This window comes from Thalassophryne amazonica, chromosome 6 (assembly GCF_902500255.1).
Source record: "Thalassophryne amazonica chromosome 6, fThaAma1.1, whole genome shotgun sequence".
NCBI lineage: Eukaryota > Metazoa > Chordata > Actinopteri > Batrachoidiformes > Batrachoididae > Thalassophryne > Thalassophryne amazonica.
In genome coordinates this window covers 115,931,505-115,956,546 of record NC_047108.1, presented here as the reverse complement: position 1 = coordinate 115,956,546, position 25,042 = coordinate 115,931,505, and the positions used below count along the sequence as shown (strand labels likewise).

The following is a 25,042-nucleotide window of genomic DNA, read 5'->3' as shown; positions in this document are numbered from 1 at the left end:
GTATTATAAATAATTACCTTTGACACAAGATTCCAAATGTGTTCTCCACCACACGACGTGCACAAGACAACCTGTAGTTGTCGATAATTTCTCTGTGATTCTGGCAGCGATGTGAGAATGGTTTCATCAGCCAACTTCTGAGAGCAAATCCATCATCTGCAATGAAATTGTATGGCACCGGCTTTATTTTATATAGTGTGGCATCAAGCGGGAGAAAGAGGGACTCACTGGCACAACGATTTGCGCGGCAGTGCAGGGATCAGATTCGTGCAGGTGTCAAGGTGGATTAACAAATGTAACAAGGCTTTTCCATAGGGTGCTGTTTCACTGCGATCACCCACAATCCAAATACGGGGTGAAACAGCCTAATCTGACTTTCATCTTAACAGGCTGCCTTATAAAATGCAGACCTGGCAACTCGCTGGCTTATAAAGGGCAGACCTGGCAATCCACCCAACAACTAAAAAAAAAAAGAGCAGCAAACGCTGCTTTGGCTTCACATTTTTACCCTGATGGAGCACAATCAAACAAGTTTCAAGACGTAGTCACTATGAATACTCCATTTAAAGGCGTTTGAACATGATTGCAGTTGTTAAGATGACGCATCGAAGTTACTACGGTACTATCAGTGAGTTTGAGAATTGGAATGACATTTGTGAACAGTTCAAAAATTTGATCCCAATTTCAAATCTGGTGCTGATGATGGCCATAACTACTATGTATTCAAGAAGACTTGAGGCTGTAATTGCTGCCAAAAGGTGCATCAGTGTTGTGAATATTTATGTACATGTGATTTCTTAGTTTTTTATTTATATATATTTTTTATTTGTAATAAATTAGCAAAAATGTCAAAACTTTTTTTATGGTGTCATTATGGGCTGTGGTGAGTAGAATTTTGAGTGGAAAAAATTTATTTACTCCATTTTGGAATAAGGGTGTAACATAATAAAATGTGGAAAAAATGAAGCGCTGTGAATACTTTCCGGATGTAGTGTGTGTGTGTATTAGTGCCAATAATCTGTCGACCCCCAGAATGAATTGCGCTTAAAAATTTAGTGATTTTTAAATTTAGTTATCTTTAAAAAAAAAAACAAAAAAAAAACATTTCTCTGTTTCTTCATGTGGTTACTTCTAATTAATTTTGTTTGAATGCATCTGTTTTTTTATTTGTCAAATGGAATGTTAGCCTTTGCAGTTTTTTTTTTTTTTTTTTAATTGTGATGTAACTAAAAAGTTTATCACTCACATGCACCATTTTGCATAAATAAGTCACAGAGTTTTGTGGTCGACTATCAACTTTAATCATTTAAAGACATCTAATCTTGACACTGCTGTCATCGTTTTGCCACGTTGATGCCTCTGAGGTTCAGGTGAACTTTAGCCAGCAGGCCCTCAGCAGCATCAGCTTCGGTGCTGAATCCAGCCCGGTCACCGTTGGACCAGCTGAGTGAGTCGACTGGGTAATCAGTTGTTTCTACCCGCCTGCCTCCCCAGAAGCTAAATCCTACCCCGTCTTCCTCCTATATTACTCATCAGCTCAACGCTTCGCCAAGCTAGCGATGCCACGCTACACCGTGCCGCCGGCCCACGCTTCTAAACTTCTCAGCAACGACGGCCACGGCAGCACAGCAGGTCGGGACTTGTGTCAGGCTGATTTGCAGTTCCAGCCTGCTTTTTAATGAGGGGAAAATAAGTACTTGTTGTTGTGTGTTACCACCCCCTCATCCCCATCCACCCGCCACCGCTACAGCTACAACCTTCAGCTGAAAAAAAGAAAGGTGCACTAATTAAGATGGCTTCCTGGGATTAAGAAGAAGGGCTTGCTGTGGCTTCTCCCACAGTGGCAGGGCCTTGAGGAGGAGATGGCGGTGGCGGCGTACAGTAGCTCTTCTCTCTTTTTCCCCGAGACTCAGAGTGTTTGGCTTGATGAGTCTTTGCTAAACATTTGTTTTTCTGCTGGTAATTAAGATTTTTTTTTCTCTTCTTCTTCTTCCTCCTCCTGCAGTGTTGTCCTCTCTGGGGGGACTGGTGGAAAGAGAGACGAGGGGTTGTGCTGCTCCCAACAGGCAAGTTCATTGATGTTCTTCTGCCTTGATTACATACAGTGAGCATGAATGGACCAGTAGGTGTTTTTTGTTGTTGAAGGACATGTGAAGGTTACTGTAGTGGATGCAGACTTAAAGTGGAGATGAGGAGTTTTTAATTTATATATATTTTAAAATCTGGAATCCATCCTTCTGGTATCCATGCTTTGATGCTGTTCAAAGACCATACCACCAAAATATTTGCACAAACCGCTTTTATAGCTTTATTTTCACTGTCAGAACTTGACCTACTTTTCAGATGTTGTAAATATTTACAGGAATGACTCCATAGCTGTTCTTCTTGCCCGTTGTGTCTCCATTGTGGTGAAGACCACAGATTATATATATATACCGGACAAAGCCTGTGTGATGTCTCCCACTGATCTCTATATAACACTGGATTGCTCATTGGCCAATATTTTTGAAGCAAACCGGCCGCCATATTACCACTCGGATGTCTCACTCCTGAACGCTCTTTTCTGTTGATCTTTAATGAGGCGCACGCAACTTTATTCTTTGTAATTTTGTATAAAAAAATACCTTCATGTGCAGCTATAAACTGCGCAAATCACCAGATCAAAGGCTGTGGACGAACATTTCACCTGTGAGTCTGGTTGAAATGGAAAGTAGTGAACAATAATTTGAAGAGTTCTATCCCTTATTCCATCATATCGGCAAATATTATAATAATAAGTGGCTTATTAACTCAACATGTGCAGCCACATGTTATATTTTGTGTTGGATGAACTATTTTAAGACATTTATTAGGTCTCTTTGTGTATAGTTTTGGAGCTTTAGGTGTTGTTGCTACAAGCTTTATTACTTATGTTAGGTTGAAGCTCATAGAGCTGTGTGTAATAAATGTTGTCATTGCAGGGAAAACTAACTCTCCTGTAGCTAGTTAAGTGGTGTTTTATTCTTTTAAGTGCAACTATTTTAAAAAAATCCACTATTTCTGTATTATCCATCATGACTTTTATTATCCATCCACTTTTGTTCATGATATGGTACCAATACACACACACACACACACACACACACACACACACACACACACACACACACACACACACACACACACACACACACACACACACACACACACACACATATATATATGTGTATATATATATATATATAAAAGCTTGCTGATAATTCCACAACACTTGTATAAACTTTGATTAAAGAATGATCATTTTTAGAATTATTTGTCCCAGTGAGATATGAGTAATTAAGAATAGAAGGGAAGAAAGTGTCAAAGTAATAAAAGAAGGAAAGAAAATAAATAGCTAATCATGGCAGAAATAGATTAGGAGGGATCAATCTTACATTATCCAAAGAACAAAAATATGTAAATGAGAGAATCAACCCAGTTTTTACTTGAAATTGTTGATGTTCTAAGAAGATGTCTATGTGTGGTCTGCATAAGTTGGGAGTGGCAAGATGGCCGCCAGTTTGCTTCAGCAGATTGTACGGAGTGTGTGGGCCAGTGAGCTATCCAGTAATATATACAGATCAGTGACGCCACCATTAGCTTTTTTTTTTTTTTTTTTTTTTTTTTTTATAGAGACCAAGTTAAATCAAGTCCGGGAGCATGCGCTGCTGCTGTGCTTTGCCACATCCACAACACCACTCAAACACCTTGGGCCCTTAATGGCAGCCAACGAGGCAGGCAACTGGTCCATTTCCACATCTCTAAAATAACCATCTACAACCCCTGGCAAAAGGTATGGAATCACCGGCCTCGGAGGATGTTCATTCAGTTGTTTAATTTTGTAGAAAAAAAGCAGATCACAGACATGACACAAAACTAAAGTCATTTCAAATGGCAACTTTCTGGCTTTAAGAAACACTATAAGAAATCAAGAAAAAAAATTGTGGCAGTCAGTAACGGTTACTTTTTTAGACCAAGCAGAGGAAAAAAAAATATGGAATCACTCAATTCTGAGGAATAAATGATGGAATCATGAAAAACAAAAGAACGCTCCAACACATCACTAGTATTTTGTTGCACCACCTCTGGCTTTTATAACAGCTTGCAGTCTCTGAGGCATGGACTTAATGAGTGACAAACAGTACTCTTCATCAATCTGGCTCCAACTTTCTCTGATTGCTGTTGCCAGATCAGCTTTGCAGGTTGGAGCCTTGTCATGGACCATTTTCTTCAACTTCCACCAAAGATTTTCAATTGGATTAAGATCCGGACTATTTGCAGGCCATGACATTGACCCTATGTGTCTTTTTGCAAGGAATGTTTTCACAGTTTTTGCTCTATGGCAAGATGCATTATCATCTTGAAAAATGATTTCATCATCCCCAAACATCCTTTCAATTGATGGGATAAGAAAAGTGTCCAAAATATCATCGTAAACTTGTGCATTTATTGATGATGTAATGACAGCCATCTCCCCAGTGCCTTTACCTGACATGCAGCCCCATATCATCAATGACTGTGGAAATTTACATGTTCTCTTCAGGCAGTCATCTTTATAAATCTCATTGGAACGGCACCAAACAAAAGTTCCAGCATCATCACCTTGCCCAATGCAGATTCGAGATTCATCACTGAATATGACTTTCATCCAGTCATCCACAGTCCACGATTGCTTTTCCTTAGCCCATTGTAACCTTGTTTTTTTCTGTTTATGTGTTAATGATGGCTTTCGTTTAGCTTTTTCTGTATGTAAATCCCATTTCCTTTAGGCGGTTTCTTACAGTTCGGTCACAACATCTGCTTTTTTTCGACAAAATTAAACAACTGAATGAACATCCTCCGAGGCCGGTGATTCCATAATTATTGCCAGGGGTTGTATTTGCTGCAGCCAGGTAAAATGTGAGTGTCCCCTTGGCCTTCTCTAGCTACTGGGGTCTTCAACACTCAGGCACCTACGTGCTGGATCATACACAGAGAAACGGATCACATGGTCAAAATGTTGTAGCTGACGCTTCCTCACAATGCAAACGATCCTCCTCATCTTAGTGTCTTAGTAACCATTTGTTTGATACACAGTCATTCCAGTGGTACCCAAGGATCCTTCGAAGACAACTAGTACCAAAGACGTACGGTTGTCACCTTAGGTTACTGGTTAGCATCTAAGACTCACAACTGTATAGCAAAACAGGCAGCACAAGGATATATATACAGTGAGGAAAATAAGTATTTGAACACCCTGCGATTTTGCAAGTTCTCCCACTTAGAAATCATGGAGGGGTCTGAAATGTTCATCTTAGGTGCATGTTCACTGTGAGAGACATAATCTAAAAAAAAAAATCTGGAAATCACAATGTATGATTTTTTTTTTTTATTTATTTGTATGTTACTGCTGCAAATAAGTATTTGAACACCTGTGAAAATCAATGTTAGTATTTTGTACAGTAGCCTTTGTTTGCAATTACAGAGGTCAAACATTTCCTGTAGTTCTTGACCAGGTTTGCACACATTGCAGCAGGGATTTTGGTCCACTCCTCCATACAGATCAGGCCAAGCCACTCCAGGACCTTGAAATGCTTCTTACAGAGCCCCTCCTTAGTTGCCCTGGCTGTGTGTTTGGGGTCACTGTCATGCTGGAAGACCCAGCCATGACCCTCTTTAGTGCTCTTATTGAGGGAATCAATCAATCAATCAATTTTTTTATATAGCGCCAAATCACAACAAACAGTTGCCCCAAGGCGCTTTATATTGTAAGGCAAGGCCATACAATAATTATGTAAAACCCCAACGGTCAAAACGACCCCCTGTGAGCAAGCACTTGGCTACAGTGGGAAGGAAAAAAAGGAAGGAGGTTGTTTGCCAAAATCTCACAATACAACCCCTGGCAAAAATTATGGAATCACCGGCCTCGGAGGATGTTCATTCAGTTGTTTAATTTTGTAGAAAAAAAGCAGATCACAGACATGACACAAAACTAAAGTCATTTCAAATGGCAACTATCTGGCTTTAAGAAACACTATAAGAAATCAGGAAAAAAAAATTGTGGCAGTCAGTAACGGTTATTTTTTTAGACCAAGCAGAGGGAAAAAAAATATGGACTCACTCAATTCTGAGGAATAAATTATGGAATCACCCTGTAAATTTTCATCCCTAAAACTAACACCTGCATCAAATCAGATCTGCTCGTTAGTCTGCATCTAAAAAGGAGTGATCGCACCTTGGAGAGCTGTTGCACCAAGTGGACTGACATGAATCATGGCTCCAACACGAGAGATGTCAATTGAAACAAAGGAGAAGATTATCAAACTCTTAAAAGAGGGTAAATCATCACGCAATGTTGCAAAAGATGTTGGTTGTTCACAGTCAGTTGTGTCTAAACTCTGGACCAAATACAAACAACATGGGAAGGTTGTTAAAGGCAAACATACTGGTAGACCAAGGAAGACATCAAAGCGTCAAGACAGAAAACTTAAAGCAATATGGGAGGAAACTAGAGTCAACATCTGTGACCGAACTGTAAGAAACCGCCTAAAAGAAATGGGATTTACATACAGAAAAGCTAAACGAAAGCCATCATTAACACCTAAACAGTAAAAAACAAGGTTACAATGGGCTAAGGAAAAGCAATCGTGGACTGTGGATGACTGGATGAAAGTCATATTCAGTGATGAATCTCGAATCTGCATTGGGCAAGGTGATGATGCTGGAACTTTTGTTTGGTGCCGTTCCAATGAGATTTATAAAGATGACTGCCTGAAGAGAACATGTAAATTTCTACAGTCATTGATGATATGGGGCTGCATGTCAGGTAAAGGCACTGGGGAGATGGCTGTCATTACATCATCAATAAATGCACAAGTTAACGTTGATATTTTGGACGCTTTTCTTATCCCATCAATTGAAAGGATGTTTGGGGATGATGAAATCATTTTTCAAGATGATAATGCATCTTGCCATAGAGCAAAAACTGTGAAAACATTCCTTGCAAAAAGACACATAGGATCAATGTCATGGCCTGCAAATAGTCCGGATCATAATCCAATTGAAAATCTTTGGTGGAAGTTGAAGAAAATGGTCCATGACAAGGCTCCAACCTGCAAAGCTGATCTGGCAACAGCAATCAGAGAAAGTTGGAGCCAGATTGATGAAGAGTACTGTTTGTCACTCATTAAGTCCATGCCTCAGAGACTGCAAGCTGTTATAAAAGCCAGAGGTGGTGCAACAAAATACTAGTGATGTGTTGGAGCGTTCTTTTTGTTTTTTCTTGATTTCTTATAGTGTTTCTTAAAGCCAGAAAGTTGCCATTTGAAATGACTTTAGTTTTGTGTCATGTCTGTGATCTGCTTTTTTTCTACAAAATTAAACAACTGAATGAACATCCTCCGAGGCCGGTGATTCCATAATTTTTGCCAGGGGTGTACATGACCCCATCCATCCTCCCTTCAATACGGTGCAGTCGTCCTGTCCCCTTTGCAGAAGAGCACCCCAGAGTATGATGTTTCCACCCACATGCTTCACGGTTGGGATGGTTTTCTTGGGGTTGTTCTTAGTGCTGGGAGGTATACGTGTTCATACCGAATACTGGTGTTTTTTTTTTTCTATGATATGAATTTTAGAAATACCTCCATACCGGTGAGTGCGTTGCGCAGAGCGGTGGAACGCCGTGCCCGCAGGGCATTATTTGAGTGGGGACAGTTTAGAGGTTGCACCAAGCAAGCAGCATGAGTACAGCCCGTGTAGAGTGAACAGATGTTTAGCGGTGAGCATAATGGCAAAACAGGGGGAACGTTCTGAAACTGAACAACCAGAACGAGAAACTGAAACGGTAGAACTTGTACCGAAACGAGGAACTGTGTCCGTTGTTTGGAAGTACTTTGGGTTTAAAAAGTCCAACGTCGACCAAACTACAATACTATGCAAATGCTGTCACGCTAAAGTTGTAGCAGGAGGAGGAAACACGAGCAATTTACTCCACCACCTCAGCCGCAAACATGTCCTGGAATATCAGGAATGTAAACTACGAGCTTCGTCCTCCTCGTCTGCAGGTAAAGTTAAAGCAAGCTGCACACCTTTTCTGTTTATGTTATTTATTTATTTATGGATGATTCCAAGCCATTTTATTGCAGTAATTATTCTCTAAATCATTAGAAAATAAGGCAAACACCCAGTTGTGCTTGAAAAGAAAAAATACTGTCAAATACCGTGAAACCGATATAATTTAGAAAAATACCGTGATATACATTTTTGGTCATACTGCCCAGCACAAGTTGTTCTCATCCTCTAAACATGGTAAGTGGAGTTGATTCCAAAAAGCTCTATTCTGGTCTCATCTGACCACATGACCTTCTCCCATGCCTCCTCTGGATCATCTAGATGGTCACTGGTGAACTTCAAATGGGCCTGGACATGTGCTGGCTTCAGCAGGGGGACCTTGCTGCCCTGCAGGATTTTAAACCATGACAGCATCATGTATTACTAATGTAATCTTTGTGACTGTGGTCCCAGCTCTCTTCAGGTCATTGACCAGGTCCTCCTGTGTAGTTCTGAGCTTTCTCAGAATCATCCTTACCCCACAAAGTGAGATCTTGCATGGAATCCCAGACTGAGGGAGACTGACAGTCATCTTGTGTTTCTTCTACTTTCTAATAAATAATCATAACAGTTGTTGTCTTCTACCAAGCTGCTTGCCTGTTGTCCTGTAGTCCATCCCAGCCTTGTGCAGGTCTACAGTTTTGTCCCTGGTGTCCTTAGACAGCTCTTTGGTCTTGGCTATGGTGGACAGGTTGGAGTGTGATTGACTGAGTGTGTGAACAGGTGTCTTTTATACAGGTAACAAGTTCAAACAGGTGCAGTTAATACAGGTAAAGAGTGCAGAATAAGAGGGCTTCTTAAAGAAAAATTAATAGGTCTGTGTGAGCCAGAATTCTTGCTGGTTGGTAGGTGTTCAAATACTTATTTGAAGCAGTAACATACAAATAAATTATTTAAAAAAAATCATACATTGTGATTTCCAGATTATATATATTTTTTTAGATTATGTCTCTCACAGAGACCCCTCCATGATTTCTAAGTGGAAGAACTTGCAAAATCGCAGGGTGTTCAAATACTTATTTTCCTCACTATTTATAATGCAGTTATTCTACGGAGATCGGAGCAGCTGATCTGAAGCTCATGTCTGGGTGTCGCCATATTGACAGTGGTGGCTGTGCTGATTTTGGCTATACCCCAATGAACTCATAAAGAGGTGGAGCTCAGTGTGTGACAAAAAAAAAGCCTGAACCCATACCTGTCTCTTCAGGTCCGAACCAGCTAAGCTAACAGGCTAACCTTGGTTAAGGTGTTTATTAAATTATATTTTTGAGGACCATACGGAAGTTGTCATAATGGTTTGCTTTGTTGTGGACATTAAAAATTATGAGCCACTTATTTTCTCATTAAGTGTGCATTAAAGGGCTGGGGGTGACTCTTGCTAAAGTTGGTCTACAATTGCAAACTGGCCAGTTTCTTGTGTTTTTTGGAAAAGCTGAAACTTTGACCTTTATAGAATGCAGAGGGATAACTTTAATTTCAAGAAACGAAAGAGAAAATTTCCTTTGTTGAATGAGATTGTTGTCTGAAGGTAGAACTGATGAGTCACATGACATTCTCAGTCCAGAAGTGACAAATCTGTAACTGATTGAAGTCCAGAACAGTTGGTGAGTAATTCTCGCACATATATCAAACGGTTTGCTTTGTTTCGTTGTGAATCATTACACAAGTATTTGAGAACAAAACAACAAAACAAAAAACTCAGACTCCAACTCCTCTGACACGGGACACATTTTTCAAGTTCAGCGTCGCTGTAAAAATAGCCCCCAAATTAAGATGTTGAGGCTTTGTCTTTTTTCTTTTTTCCTCATTGTTCATGTCTGTCGTCCTCTGAGGAGGATGTGTGACGTTAGCTTGGTGGTGGGGGCGAAGGTTGGGGGGGTAAAGACTTGACAGGAGAGTGAGGCACGTTGAGAGTCAGAGAATGGGAACATGTGTGTGTGTGTGTGTGTGTGTGTTGGGAACGGACTGAAAGGGGACGAGTCTTTCAGCTCCTCTCGAGGGTTGAAATTCCTCCCAAGCTGCCCCCCCCTAACCATTTGGCATGCACTTGTGAAAACAATTCCCCAGCTTTTAGTCACTCTGCAGATCCAATTACCATTTCCACTTTGGAAGCAGCAAGAGTGAGAGGCAGCACAGACACAACACGGCGAGAGGAAAAGAGAAGAGTTTTAATCGAGTTGGACAGATGCCGAAGCCATTTGAGTGCTTGTGTGATATTAATATCTTATGAACGCTGCGTGGCACCGCGAGCTCACCGTCTCGTGTGGTTGTGTGTCTGTGCGTTGCAGCAGCAGAGCATTGCAGGGGATAAATGAAGAACTTGTGAGCATGCACGAGGGAAGGACCCTACCTTTCTCTTCTGTGACTGCCACAGATGCTTTGGCCCAAAGAAAGATGGAAAGGAATAGGAAGAGTAAGACACTTAACTCTTACCTCGTCCCCGTATCTGTCAGTGCACGTTTTTGGATAGCAGTTGGAATTTCGTGCCACTATATGGTGATAATATTTGGAGAATATGTAACATGTTGGCTGACTAGTAAACAAACCTTTTACTCTTCCAGACTCGAGCCAACACCGCTGCACAGCATCCATTCAGTGAGCCAGCAGAGATCATCCAAACGCCACGTCGCCAAGCTGCTCCCCCCCCCCCCCCCCACTCTCCCCCCGGCACGCTTCCCCTTTCACCCCTTTTGACCTACAAGCACCATGACGTCCGAACTTGAGAGCAGTCTGACCTCAATGGACTGGCTCCCCCAGCTCAGCATGAGGGCGGCCATCCAGAAGGCGGACACGGGACACCACCACGGACACCTCCACGGACAGTACCACGGTCACATTCACGGACACGGCCTGGGCAAGAAAATCTCCCATCTGGACCGAGGAACAACACTGGACCAGGAGGAGGCTGCACAGCACAGGGACGGCAAACCACCGTACAGCTACGCCAGCCTGATCACCTTCGCCATCAATGGTTCGCCGCGCAAAAGGATGACTCTCAGCGAGATTTACCAGTGGATCTGCGATAACTTCCCGTATTATCGAGAGGCGGGCAGCGGCTGGAAGGTAGGAAGACACAGGAAAAAAGTTCCTAATTTGGGACAACACACAAAATGAACAAGTTCAACTAAATGTTGTTAAATTAAATTGGCTAAACCCAACTCAAGTGTGACCAGTTGAAGCTTTTTTTAAAAGTTGGTCCAACAGTTCTCTTTTTTTTCCACTGTTTGGGTCTTACTTGTGCACCATGAAAAACAAATTCTGCGGTTTGCAGTGAAGCGCACATAAAGGTAGACCTGTTTGGCGTCGTCAAAGTCGCTACCACTTCCTTCTAACGACACAAATTTATGTTCAAATCGATTGGACGCGTGCATACGTGGACTTCCTGGCATGCACTCTTGCAGAAAGCAGTTCAAGATGGTTGCCAATTTGTAGTCCAGTCACTTCAGATGTGAATTTTTTTTGGTTTGTGGATTACCAGCCGATTGGCCGCTAACCCCATGTTTCAGTGCGATGTCTTAGTCGCCGTCTTTGTCCGTTTATTGTGATATCTCAAAAGCTGTCTGATAACTTTTTTCTAATTTGTCAAGGGCATAGTGTGTGTCTTTGACATATTTCACATCAAAACATTTATAGTCATAGATTTGTTCGTTTGGAAGTGGTGGCGATTTTTATGCCGAAAACAATTTGGGTATATGGACCCAATTTTCTAAAAACTGTCCGATAACATTTCTTTTAATTTAGCAAGGGCACAATATTGGTCATTCACAGTGTTCCATCCCAAAATTATTTGTGCAGATTCATTGCTTTGGAAATGGCGGCCATTTTTATACTGAAAATAGCCATTTTGCCTTTGGCTTTAATTGAGCCGGTAACCCACAGGGCCCTTGGCAGTCTTTGTTTTTTTTGTTTTGTTTTTTTGTCTTTTTTTTTGTCTTTTTTGTCGAAATGCAGCATAAACACAGCAACAAGAAGATAAATGGAGGTTTTCTGTGATCATTTATTGAAGTTTTGGGCACACTTGCAGAGGATTGAGCACATTGAACTTAAATAAAAGTCTGTAGGAAAGATTGTTGGTTACAGCATGGCGTTGTCCGAAGAAAGCGGCAACATCGACAACGCCAAGTAGGGCGAAAACAAAGGCTTCAGTAAGAAAGCTTGATGGATGTGTTTCTCATTCAGGTGACATTATTAAGTCCTTATGCAGGTGATTCTCATGAAATCCAGGTTTAAAAAGAATCCAACTTGAAAATTTTCAATTTGAAGACAAGTGCCCTTTTTGAGCATTTAAGATTAAGCTCTGAACTTATTCAAAACATTTTCAGATTTTTTTTTATGGAGGATGTTCTCTGTATATTTACCAGCATTTTAGGATAGAGTCTAGAAAAAGAAATTCCCGCAACATGACATTAAATCAAATAAATGGTTTAAAACTCAGGAGATGTGACATTTTTATATTTACTTTTATAATTTTCTTAATTTCTCTTATTACCGCAACATACATTTTTTTTGGATCTTTTATTGAAAACTGACAGGTATATATTTTGTCTGTCGCAGATATTATTTAAGAAGTGCTAGAAATTGCATAAATACAATTACAAACCAAATGTAATTAAATTATTTGCAAATAATCACATATTGCCGTAATGAGAATGGTCTTTCAGAGATTTAGTAATGCCAGTTGCAAACACAGAAAACCCAAATACATTGCTTTAACTGGTTAACACTCACTTGACCTGGACGCTAACCAGTGACTTAAAGTGATGGCTGGATCTCTTTGGTAGAAGGTGCCTTTGAAGGATCCTTGGGTACTGCTGGAATGACTTTGTGTCACGTGCGCAATTACTAAGAGAGACTAGGGTGAGGGAGCGTTAGCGACGGCATTTTGGTCATGTCGTCCGTTTCTCTGTGCATGATCCAGCACACAGGTGCCCGAGTGTCGAGGCCCTCAGCAGCTGGAGAAGACCAAGGAGGCGTCCACGCTTCACCTGGCTTTGACGGACAGACACTTATTTTAGAGATGTGGGAGTGGACCAGTTGTCTGCTTGGGTGGTTTCCATCCAGTCCAGGACCAAAGGCGGCTCCATGGTCTTGTAGATGCTGCAAAGCGCAGCACCAGCACATGCTCCCAGACTGGACTTGGTAACGCTCAAATGAATTGGGAGTTGGCTAAAATATTACTCATTAAATTAACTTGTATCATCTTAATTCATTTGAGTGTTTTCAACTGAAGTCTGTTTTTAAGTTGGTCCAACAATTCTGTTTTTTTTTTCCCCCTTGTGTTTGAGTCTAGCTTGTGCTCGTGATGCAGAAATCAGATTCAGAAGCTTGCACTGAAGTGTGCACAGAGGCTTTGGTGAAGCGGGCTTGATTGACAGCCGTGATGACATTATTAAATCCTTATGTAAATGTTGCGATGCAGATCCTGGCTAATACGAGCCGAAAGGTGGCTGTCTGATTGGAGATGAATGAATACGTCTCTGCGGCTGTCTCTTGGGGTTGTCTCTGCCTTATTAGTGAATATGTGGATGGATATAGTCCTGCTGCTGACATACTGAAGATTTCTTCAGACTAACAACCGTTTCAGCTTTTTGAGAGCAGCAACATTTTTCTTCTAGTTTTTTTTATTGCTCTTTCCCCAATTTTGCTTTCCATCTTCATCACCAAAAACACCCTTCTCTTCTTCAGACTCTCAGCCCCCCCTCCCCCCCCCCCCCGGTCTCCCTCTTTCTTTTGCTTTCGCGAGCCGGCGTTTGTTCCCTTCCTCTAATCTTCAGCACATTGTTCCCCGAGCTGAGAGACCTGCCAGAAACCGAGACAAAAAGGTTACGATACAAGCCAGGTTGTGTTTGGCAGCGCTTCTTACCAGCACGGAGGATTCAATCAATTAGTTTTCTGTTCAGAGACGATATGGAGACTATTCAGTCTGTCTTTTGACTGCAGCTCCTGACTGACATCACTTAGTGATGTGTTCGGATGCCAGGACGTTTCTGCGTTTTGTAATTACGCCTGTAGAGTCACTGATTCATGTGTGTGGCCGCATTCTTGCAGCATCATTAAAGCGCCATGCTGATCTCGTGGGGTTTTTGTTTTCAGTGTTTCCTGCAGGATTTTCTTGGAGACTGGGTGGTCAGCCCCGTGAGGGCCCCCCCCAGTGCGCTGTCAAAACACGTTTCCAACAAAGCGTGCTGATGACGTTAAAATCTATTACGTTTTTAGCACTGTGGGATTTTCTGTGACTGTTGATAGAAACTAGAGGTGTCAGTCATCACCAGTGTGATGAGTGCACCACAATTAGGGCTGCAAGATAATATCGTTTGAGTCTCACCGTCGCGATGTGCACATGTGCAATAGTTACATCTCCAGGACTTGCAATGTGTCCTAATTAATTTAAGCATGCCCCTTTACATTGCCTAGTGATCAGGGTAAAAATACAAAAAAATGCTGAAGACGTTGAATTTACATGAATAAAGAACGCTGGTAGTGCGAGTGTGTGACATGCGCCTTCCCCCTCGCTGTGCTGCACGCATCAGTCACGTTCTCAGCAGAGGAATTAAAAAAAGAAAAGAAAAAGCAGGTTGCTCCCTCACAACTTGTCTCGTCTTCAGTTGCCTGAAAACAGGTCCCAGAGTGGATAAATCTGAAAACGCTGGATTTGCGTCTCCTAGCTAGGGCTGAAACGATTAGTCAAATAATTTGAATAATTTGATTACAAAAAAATGTTTGAGGCAAATTCAGTGCATTGAAGCGTCGTTCAACATTGTAGTACATACGCCAGGCCTGTGTGTGGCACTGTGATGTACCCAGGAAACAAAAACAGAAGAAGACTAGCTAATCAAATTAGCACCTAAAGCTACTGTTTTCCAGCGTGACATACAGAGTAAAATTAAGCCTTTTAAGAGAAAGAGGGTCCACACTGATCATCTGAAATAGACTGACTGCACATTTAAAGCAAAGCTGTGTGTTTGTCTAGTTAAAAAAAAAATCACATGTCCACTCGACGTGGGGAGTGACTATCCAGTTGTTCTGACGTAACGCATCACGTGATAAATCTGTTTCTGGGTCCAAAGACTTGCAAGTTTACAATTAAAGTTACGTCTGTATGATTCTTTTAAGGATCTACAGTTTAAGTTTAGTTTATGTTTACAGTGTGCGCAACCCTCCGTCCCTCCGTTAACCGCATTCGTCTGTTTCTAAGATAAGAACACTTAATAAAACTTTTTTCTTTTACTTTATATATTTTATTATGCACAGGTAAAATATACATGTCTGTTAATAAAAAAAAAATTTAGAGTGATTTGGGGATGTTTTACAAGGCTGGAACAGATTAAAATATTAAAATATTTTAGTTATTTTCAATGGGGGAAATTTTTTGATATATGAGCAGATTGGCTTATGAGCTTGGTCACGGAACAATTTAAACTTGTAAAATCAAGGTTCCACTGTACTACTAAAATGTAATATTTTAAAATGCTTTTCATCACGTTAATAAGAGACTGCATCCATGAGACCTTGAAAACTTGCTAAAACAAATATTACCAATAATCTGCGTCTGCTACGTTTAACCTGCGTGGAATTTAATAAACGCAAACCGAATTTCAGACATCTTACACACACACACACACACACACACACACACATATATATATATACTCGTATATATATTACTCTGGAACAAAGAGGACAAACAGTGTTGTAAAGGACAATTAACAGGACGTTAAAGTGCAAACTTTGCTTCCCCCTCGAACGACATGAACAGGAAGCGATCGCAGCACACAGCAACTCCCACTGAAAATAACGGAGGAACAACCTGAACGTCTGACATTTTTACATAAAACAAACACAATAACAACGTCTGAATATACAGTTAATATATCCAGGAGAGTTTTAGGCGCAATATACAAAGAGTTTTATGTTGCGATTTTAATGCTGTTGTCTGTGTGCAACGGTTTAAGTACAGCCTGATCAGAGCGTCTCAGTGCAGTTCTCAATGTTAATGACAGCGTGCATTTTTTGTTTGGACCCAGAAGTTGAAAATCACATGATGCGTTACATCACACTTAAAAACTGGATTGACTGGATGGCCGTCTGCTGTCTCTCTCTCTGCCCAGTGTGAGAGGCCGGGCGAGTCACAGCTCCATCCCTGGCTACACTGATAAACAGTTTCTGAAAGATCCTCTCAGCAAAAGTCCACTCTTTCTTCTTTGTTTTGCTGACTCGCACTGTTTCACTTTTTAATTTTCGCTTTTGCTTCATAAACATGGTAACAAATAAAATAACAATAATAATAAAAAAAAATGACTGTGAGGCTTGCATGTTCAACCTCCAGCTGAAATGCATCTGCTGAATTGCAGAGAAAGAGGGATAAAAAAAAAAAACGCAGGGACCCAGTCCACAACCTTAAAAAAAAAAAAAAAAGGTTAAATTTTACAAGTTGGGGAAAAAACAAAACAGAAACCACATCCCATCGCAATTTCAACAAAATGTCACAAGTTTGGCGCAACTATTTTGCTATTTGTGTCCAAATAAAGCTTTTATTGTTTTGATATGTCTCTTTTTGATCCAGCACGCCTTTTTTACACATCTTGGATGTGTGTGTCTCTTCTGATTTACTAAGATTTTGGCAGAGACATTGTGCCATTGCTTAGGGAGAGCCCTGGGCTGTTGATGTTGTTTAAAATGCAAAAGTACTTTTTATCTGATTACTTTATTAATCACCAGAATAATCGATAGAATACTCAATTACTAAAATAATTGATAGCTGCAGCCCTACTCCTAGCCCCACCTCTGCAACCTCAGCCTCTCATTATGAATGACTTGCTGTTAACAGTGTAATTTTAACATACTTTTTTTTTTGTCTTTGAGAATCATTAATGGGATTTATTTTCATTGCAAGCACAAAGCTGAAGAGACTACGGATGGCTGTGGTGAACGCTTGTTGTTTCTAAATGGAGTGCTGTGGCACTGATAAAACAAATGCAGAAAGGACTTTCATCTTTTAAAATAAGTTATTTTTCTTCTTGCTGGTGGCTTCCTTCACCTCAGGCTGAGAAACACACCCAGAGCATCATATTATAACATGGACGGGCTTCTTTAAGAGCACTGTTTATTCACAAGCAGTTTCCACGATAAGGAATTATTTCCAAACGACAAGGGGTGTCTTCTATTCGTAAAGGTTTTCCACAGGCTGTGATGATTAATCCATCTGAGAGCACAAAACTGATCAGATAAAGACTTTATTTACTCAGTTTGCTGCTTTGAAAGATTTTAACCTTCTGCTCCAACATGGATTACACCGGTTATGCGCATGCTCCTGCCTTCATCTCTGTTTTTGTGGAAGTGTTACAGCACCACATACAGGCTTGGCATATGTACTACCACGTTTTCAGTAGTTTCGTGTGGACAGAGATATTGCTGGAAACAAGCATATATCGTTGTGGCCAAAAAAATATTGCAATGTCAATTTTTTCTAATGTTGTGCAGCTCCAGCTACAATATGTACTGGGCGACATACCAGTGAAACCTTCCACCAGGCCAGAAAATTACATTTATTTTTTTTTAACGAAGCCTACGAAAAATAATGCGGGAAAAATAATGCCAAATTTCCATTTATTTGGAAATCAGTAATCATTTCAGCACATCTGCAGCTCTCATCAGCACGGCGGCTCTGAGGCTGTGATGATCAGAGTTGTGTTAATGTCCTGATCTACAGATCTCCAACCGTCAGTCCTGTTCAGTCTTTTTCTTATAGATGTAACTGGCTAGAAAGTCATTTTCACATGAAGACATAAAAGTTAACATTCATGGAAAAGCATTTATATTTATAGTTTCACTTTATTTATCCTTAAAAAGGAAATTTATTGTGCAACAGGATGTCCAAAACACATGTACAACAAAGCACCACCAGACGCCCACAACAAATTGGTGGGGAGGTGATGGTCTAGTGGTTAAGCGTTGGGCTTCAGATCAGAGGATCCTCAGTTCAAAACCCAGCCAGACCGGAAAATCACTAAGGGCCCTTGTGCAAGGTCCTTAATCCTCAGTTGCTCCTGGTGTGTAGTGAGCATGTTGCATGGCAGCACCCTGACATCGGTGTGTGAATGGGTGAATGTGAGGCAGTGAGGGTGAACGTGAGCTTCTGATGCAGATGGAAAAGCGCTATATGAATGCAGTCCATTTACCATTTAATACAGCTGCGGGTTTCCAACCGTGAAAATCTTAGGTTCATGAAGCTTTTCATCCAGGATTTAGTTCCGTTAAACTCTTGTTCAAATAAGATAATTATTAAAGGAATCTTACAGTGGAAAATACATATATAATGGCATCAAAAAGTGAAAAAAATAATTAATTTTATGTCATATCACCCACCCCCAGCTGCAGCTGATGATTATTTGCATTATTGATTAATGTGATTATTTTCTGGATTAGTTATGTGCATAAAATGGTGAAAAATGTTGATTGGTGTTTCTCAAAGGTTAGTTTATGTTGTCAAATGTCCTGTTTTGTCCATAACACACAGATGTCCAGTTTACTTATCAGAGAGGAATAAACAAACCAGAAAATATTCTCATTTAATTTAATGTTAAACAGAGAATTTGGATGTGTGTGTATATACACACACATACTTCACTTTCAGGGTGTACAAAGACATGAGAATGTGTATGTGGGAAGCTAACTGGCTTCAAGTCAGGTTGCATATCCAATCTGAGTAAATGATCTGATGCAATGTTTGACTCTTACATTCGCCAAACCAGATTGTGCTAGTACCAACTTGCACCTGTGGTGTAGCCATGGACAGATAGCAGCACCAGTATACAGTTGTTGTTGTTTAAAGCAAAGGGAAAGTTGGCTGAAGGAATAAAAAGCTGTCGCAGGCTACGATGAGATGAAATGTCAAGGTTTTGAGCTTCCCAGCCAATTGCTTCACCAAAAGCTTCATTACTTGAACCCTCATTTAACAGGTAATTAGAGACTACTGACATCTACTATTTAATTAATGATGGTAGACTGACTATGATATTCCATGTTGGAGGCTATTTTACAGAATTTCTGTGCACATCATCAAGCAGTATTATAATCATAATCGACACAATAAATAGAAAGAAAAACAAACATTTTAAAACAAATTCAAGTTAATTTCATGTCATTGAGATTTTTTTAATGTTTAATGTTTTATTCTATGTATTTCATAAATGCTGCTATTTATGAATTTTCAGGTGACACTTTAAAGAATAAAGATATTTTTGGTGTCTCAGTTTTTGGAAGCGAAGTGAAGCATCCATAAGTGGGATCTGTAAGAAACAAACACCCAACCCTACAAAGAGGATGAAAACACCCCTTAAAACGAAAAACCAAATGCACTCATACCTCTGAGAGCATCAAAACAGGGAGCTGTGATGTCAGAGAGTTGGCCCAGAATGACCTTTGATGACCCTTCAGCAGTTATAAGGTTAATTAGCATAAATCTGATTCCCTCCAGTTGAGGGGATTGCCAGAGACACGCACGCGTTCAGCAGACGCCCTCGTCTTAATGCTTTTGAACTGGGTCTTTACTTCACACGTGACATGCGGCGAACACGACGGTGTTCACAAACGTCTCATATGTGGTTTGCTCGCGGTCTCCTTTATCCTCTACCACATGGGCCAAACTTGTACGCACTGTGAGAGAGTCCCGCTCAGGTAGGCAGTGTATGTGTGCAGTCTACAGATTACACCCGGCGAACTCAGCAGGGGAGGAGACGTGTGTGTGGGGGGTGGGGGGGAGGAGAAGGAGAAGAGAGGAGTTTTTACTACCCAGCACACGCACGCCGTCTGCTCTGTATGATAATGTGAGAGCGCCGGAGCGGCAGAGTTGAAACCAGGACAACGCGCATTCAAACGCAATCACCGCAAAAATCACATTGATACCGCCGGTGGGGCGAACACCAGCGCTGTCGCACGCATGAAGCGTCTACACACACACAGATGCACACACGCACAATCATTCACACATAATCACGTGGCTTCTCAAGGTCATGAAATTCCACAGTGGAAATGAATATGGAGAAGTCTTTTCATCTGAGCAGTAACGGTGAGGCGGCTCCTCCGGAGCTGCAGAGGAGGATTTTTATCTGGAACAACAACAAAAATGACAACATTAAACGACACACGTATGCACAAGGCATTTGTTTGTGGAGCGCTTTGACACACCTGAATTTATCATGTGCGGCGGGAATACAACGCTTTTCTTTGTCCTTTTTTTTTATTTAAGGTGGTGGAGGTACAGTAAGCACGAGCGGAATACAAACAGATTTTTCCAGGCCGCGTCGTTCCCGTTTTACGTTACCGTCGCTGGTGTCGTTTGATGTTCCCGCGGCCTCTGCAGCCTTTTCACGCCCACGTGTCCCTCCCCTCTGGCGGCCTGAGGCACCACCTTTACCTCCCGTAATGACTACAGAGAGAGAGAGAGAGAGACACACCAAAGCTCTTCTGCTTTCTCAGTGCCTTTTTACGAGTGGCTTTGTAACAGTAATGAAATCTGTTATTAGTGTTTTGAAGATGTTTTCCAGAATTCCAGGTGCAGTCAGCGTTTTAAAGTCTATAAAGTGACCTGACAGACCTGAGCTGCAGTATTAAATGATCTGTGTTTAATGTGTTGTTTTAATTAGTTTTTATTTGATGCAGTTTTATAGTGTTTTATTATTTTTTTAAGGTTGAGCCATATTTCCATTTAACAGCGTGACATGCATGCAGACTATGCGTGTCACGAGCGTACTTGTTTGCATGCATCTTTTGCGTATGTGGCTCATGTTAAAGACGGGATTCACATCCTCGCTGGCCAACAGCAGAATATTGGGGTTTTTTTTAGCAGTCTGTTCTGGAATATATGTCAGAGTGGAGCAGCATGGTGACATAATTGCTCACAGAGTTCCTCTTCAGACTTTCTGCCGTTGTTGTTTTCCATCTCTGTGTCTTGTGTGCTTATGCTACCCCTGACAAACACAGGGTTGCCAGTAGAAGATATCAGACATTCGGGGTGGGAGGAACTCTGGCATCATCGTCATCACTCGAGTGGTAATGCACCATGACATGGAGTGTGCAATACCAAAATCCAACCCCACGTCTGCGTCATGGCGCTTGGGTAACGGCTCAAGTAGGGGATTGCCTGTTGGCATGCAAATGCAATGGGGACCTTGTGTGCCCCGTTGCTGCCATGGTTACCATGAACGCTCAACAGGAACTGTGAATACGAGACAGCTAATGAGGCTCTGATTAAATAAGAAGTCCTCAGTAGTCGATCACGTGGAGAAGGTGATGGTTAGTAACCCATGAAGGCTAGAGCAGGTCCTCAGACCTCCATCGTCTGGGATTTCTCTGCAGTCGGACCAGACTAAGGATCTGTCAGTGACCATGTGTTTGTCAGCATGCAGCGACATTCCCAGGTAAAACAAACCCACGCACAGGTGTCTCTAGATCGACACCTGGATGTAGATATCCCATCCGGGAATCGATCAAGAGATGATCTTCCTTGCCGCACAGGGATTGCCGGTACAGAGTACAGAACATACGCTGGGTCAATAATAATTATAATAACAATAATAATTATTTTATTTTTTATATGTCAAGGAAAAATAATGCATACAAAATGATGAAAACTATATATATTTTTTTGAGATCAATAAATATTTTAGTGCTGAGTAGATCAGCGAAAGTGAAGTGCTCACTAACATGGAAATTAATAATAATAATAATAATTATTATTATTATTATAATATATATATATATATATATATATATATATATATATATATATATATATATATATATATATATTTTTTTTTTATTTTTTTTTTATTTTTTTTTTTTTTGGATCTTCAATTTGTGAAAAATGAGAGCAAAAATTAGTGTTGCATTTATATCTTGCAGATGTATTTTTGTCCTGCGGACTTCTTTATTTATGAAATGCTCCATCAGGCGATACAGCGTAAGGTTCTGATCCATTACCTGAAACTCCTCTAAAATCGAGCAGCACCTGTAAATCTTGTTGCACAAAAGATGTGCATGTGTGGCAGCTGGGGAACATCTTGGATTATCATTTCGGAGCACATTACCAGGTTACAGCATGAACACTGCGTGAACACTGCATGCACGCGACGTACGGATCCACCCCAACATCTGTTAGACTCCAGGTGTGTTGCGTAAGTGAGACAGCTGTGGACTGTTTTGTTATTTCCACTTCAGCCCACATGCTCCCAGGTTATAGCTTGCACTCTGTGCACGTGAGATGCATGGCTTGCACACTGTGAACTCAAGACGCGTGCTTTGCACACCTCCAGTCACGTGTCTCGTGCCCGGTGTTCAAGTTATAACCTGGGAGCATGTGGGCTGAAGTGGAAAAACAAGATACTCTTCAGCTGTCCTGTACACATAGCGCATCTGGTGTGCAATAGGTGGCATGACTCACAAAAGGCCGGGACGCCGGGGCTGCGCGTCTCGTGCGTGCAGTGTTCAAGCCCTGAAATGAAAACCGAGGGTGCTCTCCAGCCATCGTAACGGGATTTACAGACGCTGCAAGGCTGGAACGTGTCACCACATGTTGCACACCAGATGAGTTGCGTGTGTATGATGCTTGTGTTGCTGAATGCGGCTCACATGAGTATATGTGTTTAGACTGCAAGCTTTTCTGCTGTGGCTTACTGCTTTTCAGAAGGAGAGAGAGCGAGCAATCGTACCCGATGCAGTTGGAGTTAAATTAAACTCTTGAATTCTGCCAGTTGGGGACGGTGAGCTTTCTGCCAGTAAATGCTTTATGCGCATTAAATTTTGCTGAGACCGAAATGTATTGTTTGCACCGATGCAGCAGGGTCAGTGGGTTCGTGTTGCTGAAACTGAGATGCCATCGTATGTGGGTGTTCTGTGACATGTTCATGTTTTTTATTTTTTCCCATGTGATGTCATATGAGGACTCTGTTGTGGTGCATACTCAATAATAAATGACCCCAACTGAGATCACGTCCTAAAAATCCTGTTAGGGACATCCCTGCTGTTTGCTGTTGTGTTTTTTTTTTTCCATCCTTATTTGCTACTCGGTGAGGCTACCGCAAACAATTATTTTGATAATTGACTTGTCGGTGATTATTTTTGCGATTAGTCGGCTAATCGGTTCATACGTAAATTGCATCTTATCGCACCAGCATGCAGCTGTTATTTGTCTTTGAATGTTGCTATTGTTTATTACATCATTTAATTAATTATTTATTTTACTTTGTGTTGTTGTTGGCAATATTGTTTTAATACATTCATACCAATAAAGCAACTTGAAATTGAGACAGCAAGCGAAAGAGACAGACTGACCTTCTCAAAGGTTGTATCATATTTCTTTTCTGTCATTGTGGTGAAGTGAAATCGGCCTGGTAGGTAGTTTTCATGGTATTCTGGGTTGAACTGCTTGATCATCTCTTTGAAACCTTGATGGCCAACCATGGACGGGGGTCTCATATCAGTCACCAACATGTTCAAGATTTGTTCAGTCAGGATATTTCCTGGCTGAGGTGGGCATGTTGTTGGTTTGGTAACAAGGTCATCCATTGAAGAGGAACATATTATTTTTTTACCACTGTAGCGTTATAAAACATTATCGTTATCACATTTCCTACACAAACTTGATGTCGCTGTTATACGTTACAGCAAGCACATAACATATGTGTGCTAAGGCCAATGAAATCATCATTGTTAACCCTCTCTGGAGTCCAGGGTATAATTGGACGTTTTTGACTACGTTTGGTTTTAACATCATAATTTACCTTACAAAACTGTTTTTGCCTTGTTTTGTGGCATTTTTGTTTCAGCACCTCACTTGTGTGACTTTACAGTTTTTCTTTCATTTTGACATAAAAATCTAAAATCCAAATGTATTATTTTTTTTTACTGTGAAAACCACAAACGTTCAACAAACCATTTTATAACTCAGAATGCAAATATAAATTGTAATTTTCAAAAACACATGTACAAATGTAGCAAACAACAAAGTTATATACAATTATTTACATTAAAATGCAGGAAATGCTTCATGCGGTTTTTGTACAGCTATTTCCAAAACCATAATCAATCAATCAGTCAACTTTTTTCTTATATAGCGCCAAATCACAACAAACAGTTGCCCCAAGGCGCTCCATATTGTAAGGCAAGGCCATACAATAATTATGAAAAACCCCAACGGTCAAAACGACCCCCTATGAGCAAGCACTTGGCCACAGTGGGAAGGAAAAACTCCCTTTTAACAGGAAGAAACCTCCAGCAGAACCAGGCTCAGGGAGGGGGCAGTCTTCTGCTGAGACTGGTTGGGGCTGAGGGAAAAAACCAGGAAAAAGACATGCCGTGAAGGGGGGCAGAGATCGATCACTAATGATTAAATGCAGAGTGATGCATACGGAGCAAAAGGAGAAAGAAACAGTGCATCATGGGAACCCCCCCACAATCTACGTCTAAAGCAGCATAACCAAGGGATGGTCCAGGGTCACCCGATCCAGCCCTAACTATAAGCCTTAGCGAAAAGGAAAGTTTTAAGCCTAATCTTAAAAGTAGAGAGGGTATCTGTCTCCCTGATCTGAATTGGGAGCTGGTTCCACAGGAGAGGAGCCTGAAAGCTGAAGGCTCTGCCTCCCATTCTACTCTTACAAACCCTAAGATGCCACATAAATTATTTGTGCCCCTCAAAAAACAATTCCTGTTCAAAACAAGACAGATTGGACACAGCCTCACCCACAGGAGTGTCACTCCTCCTGTTGTCCACCTGGAGACAGTGTTGGTATGTTTGTCTGTTTTTGGTGGTGTTTGACCAGAATGTCCTACGGGGACTGGTGATCAACCCACGTGGGGTTGGTGATTTTTGATTGCCTTAGCTTGTGCGTTTCCAGCAATGATTAAGGAGAAGGCGTGATTTATTTTTTTCCTCTGCTTC

At 41.1% G+C, this 25,042-nt stretch overlaps 1 protein-coding gene across 1 annotated transcript in view; it reads left to right on the top strand.

Annotated features, from left to right (window-relative positions):
- Nucleotides 1-25,042, top strand: part of LOC117512957 (forkhead box protein J3-like) — a 231,636-nt gene that overhangs the window by 28,349 nt on the left and 178,245 nt on the right. The window contains exon 2 of the mRNA XM_034173202.1: nt 10,668-11,169. Coding sequence (XP_034029093.1) covers nt 10,813-11,169 — 357 coding nt within the window. The 5' untranslated portion in view covers nt 10,668-10,812. The remainder of the gene's footprint in view (nt 1-10,667; nt 11,170-25,042) is intronic.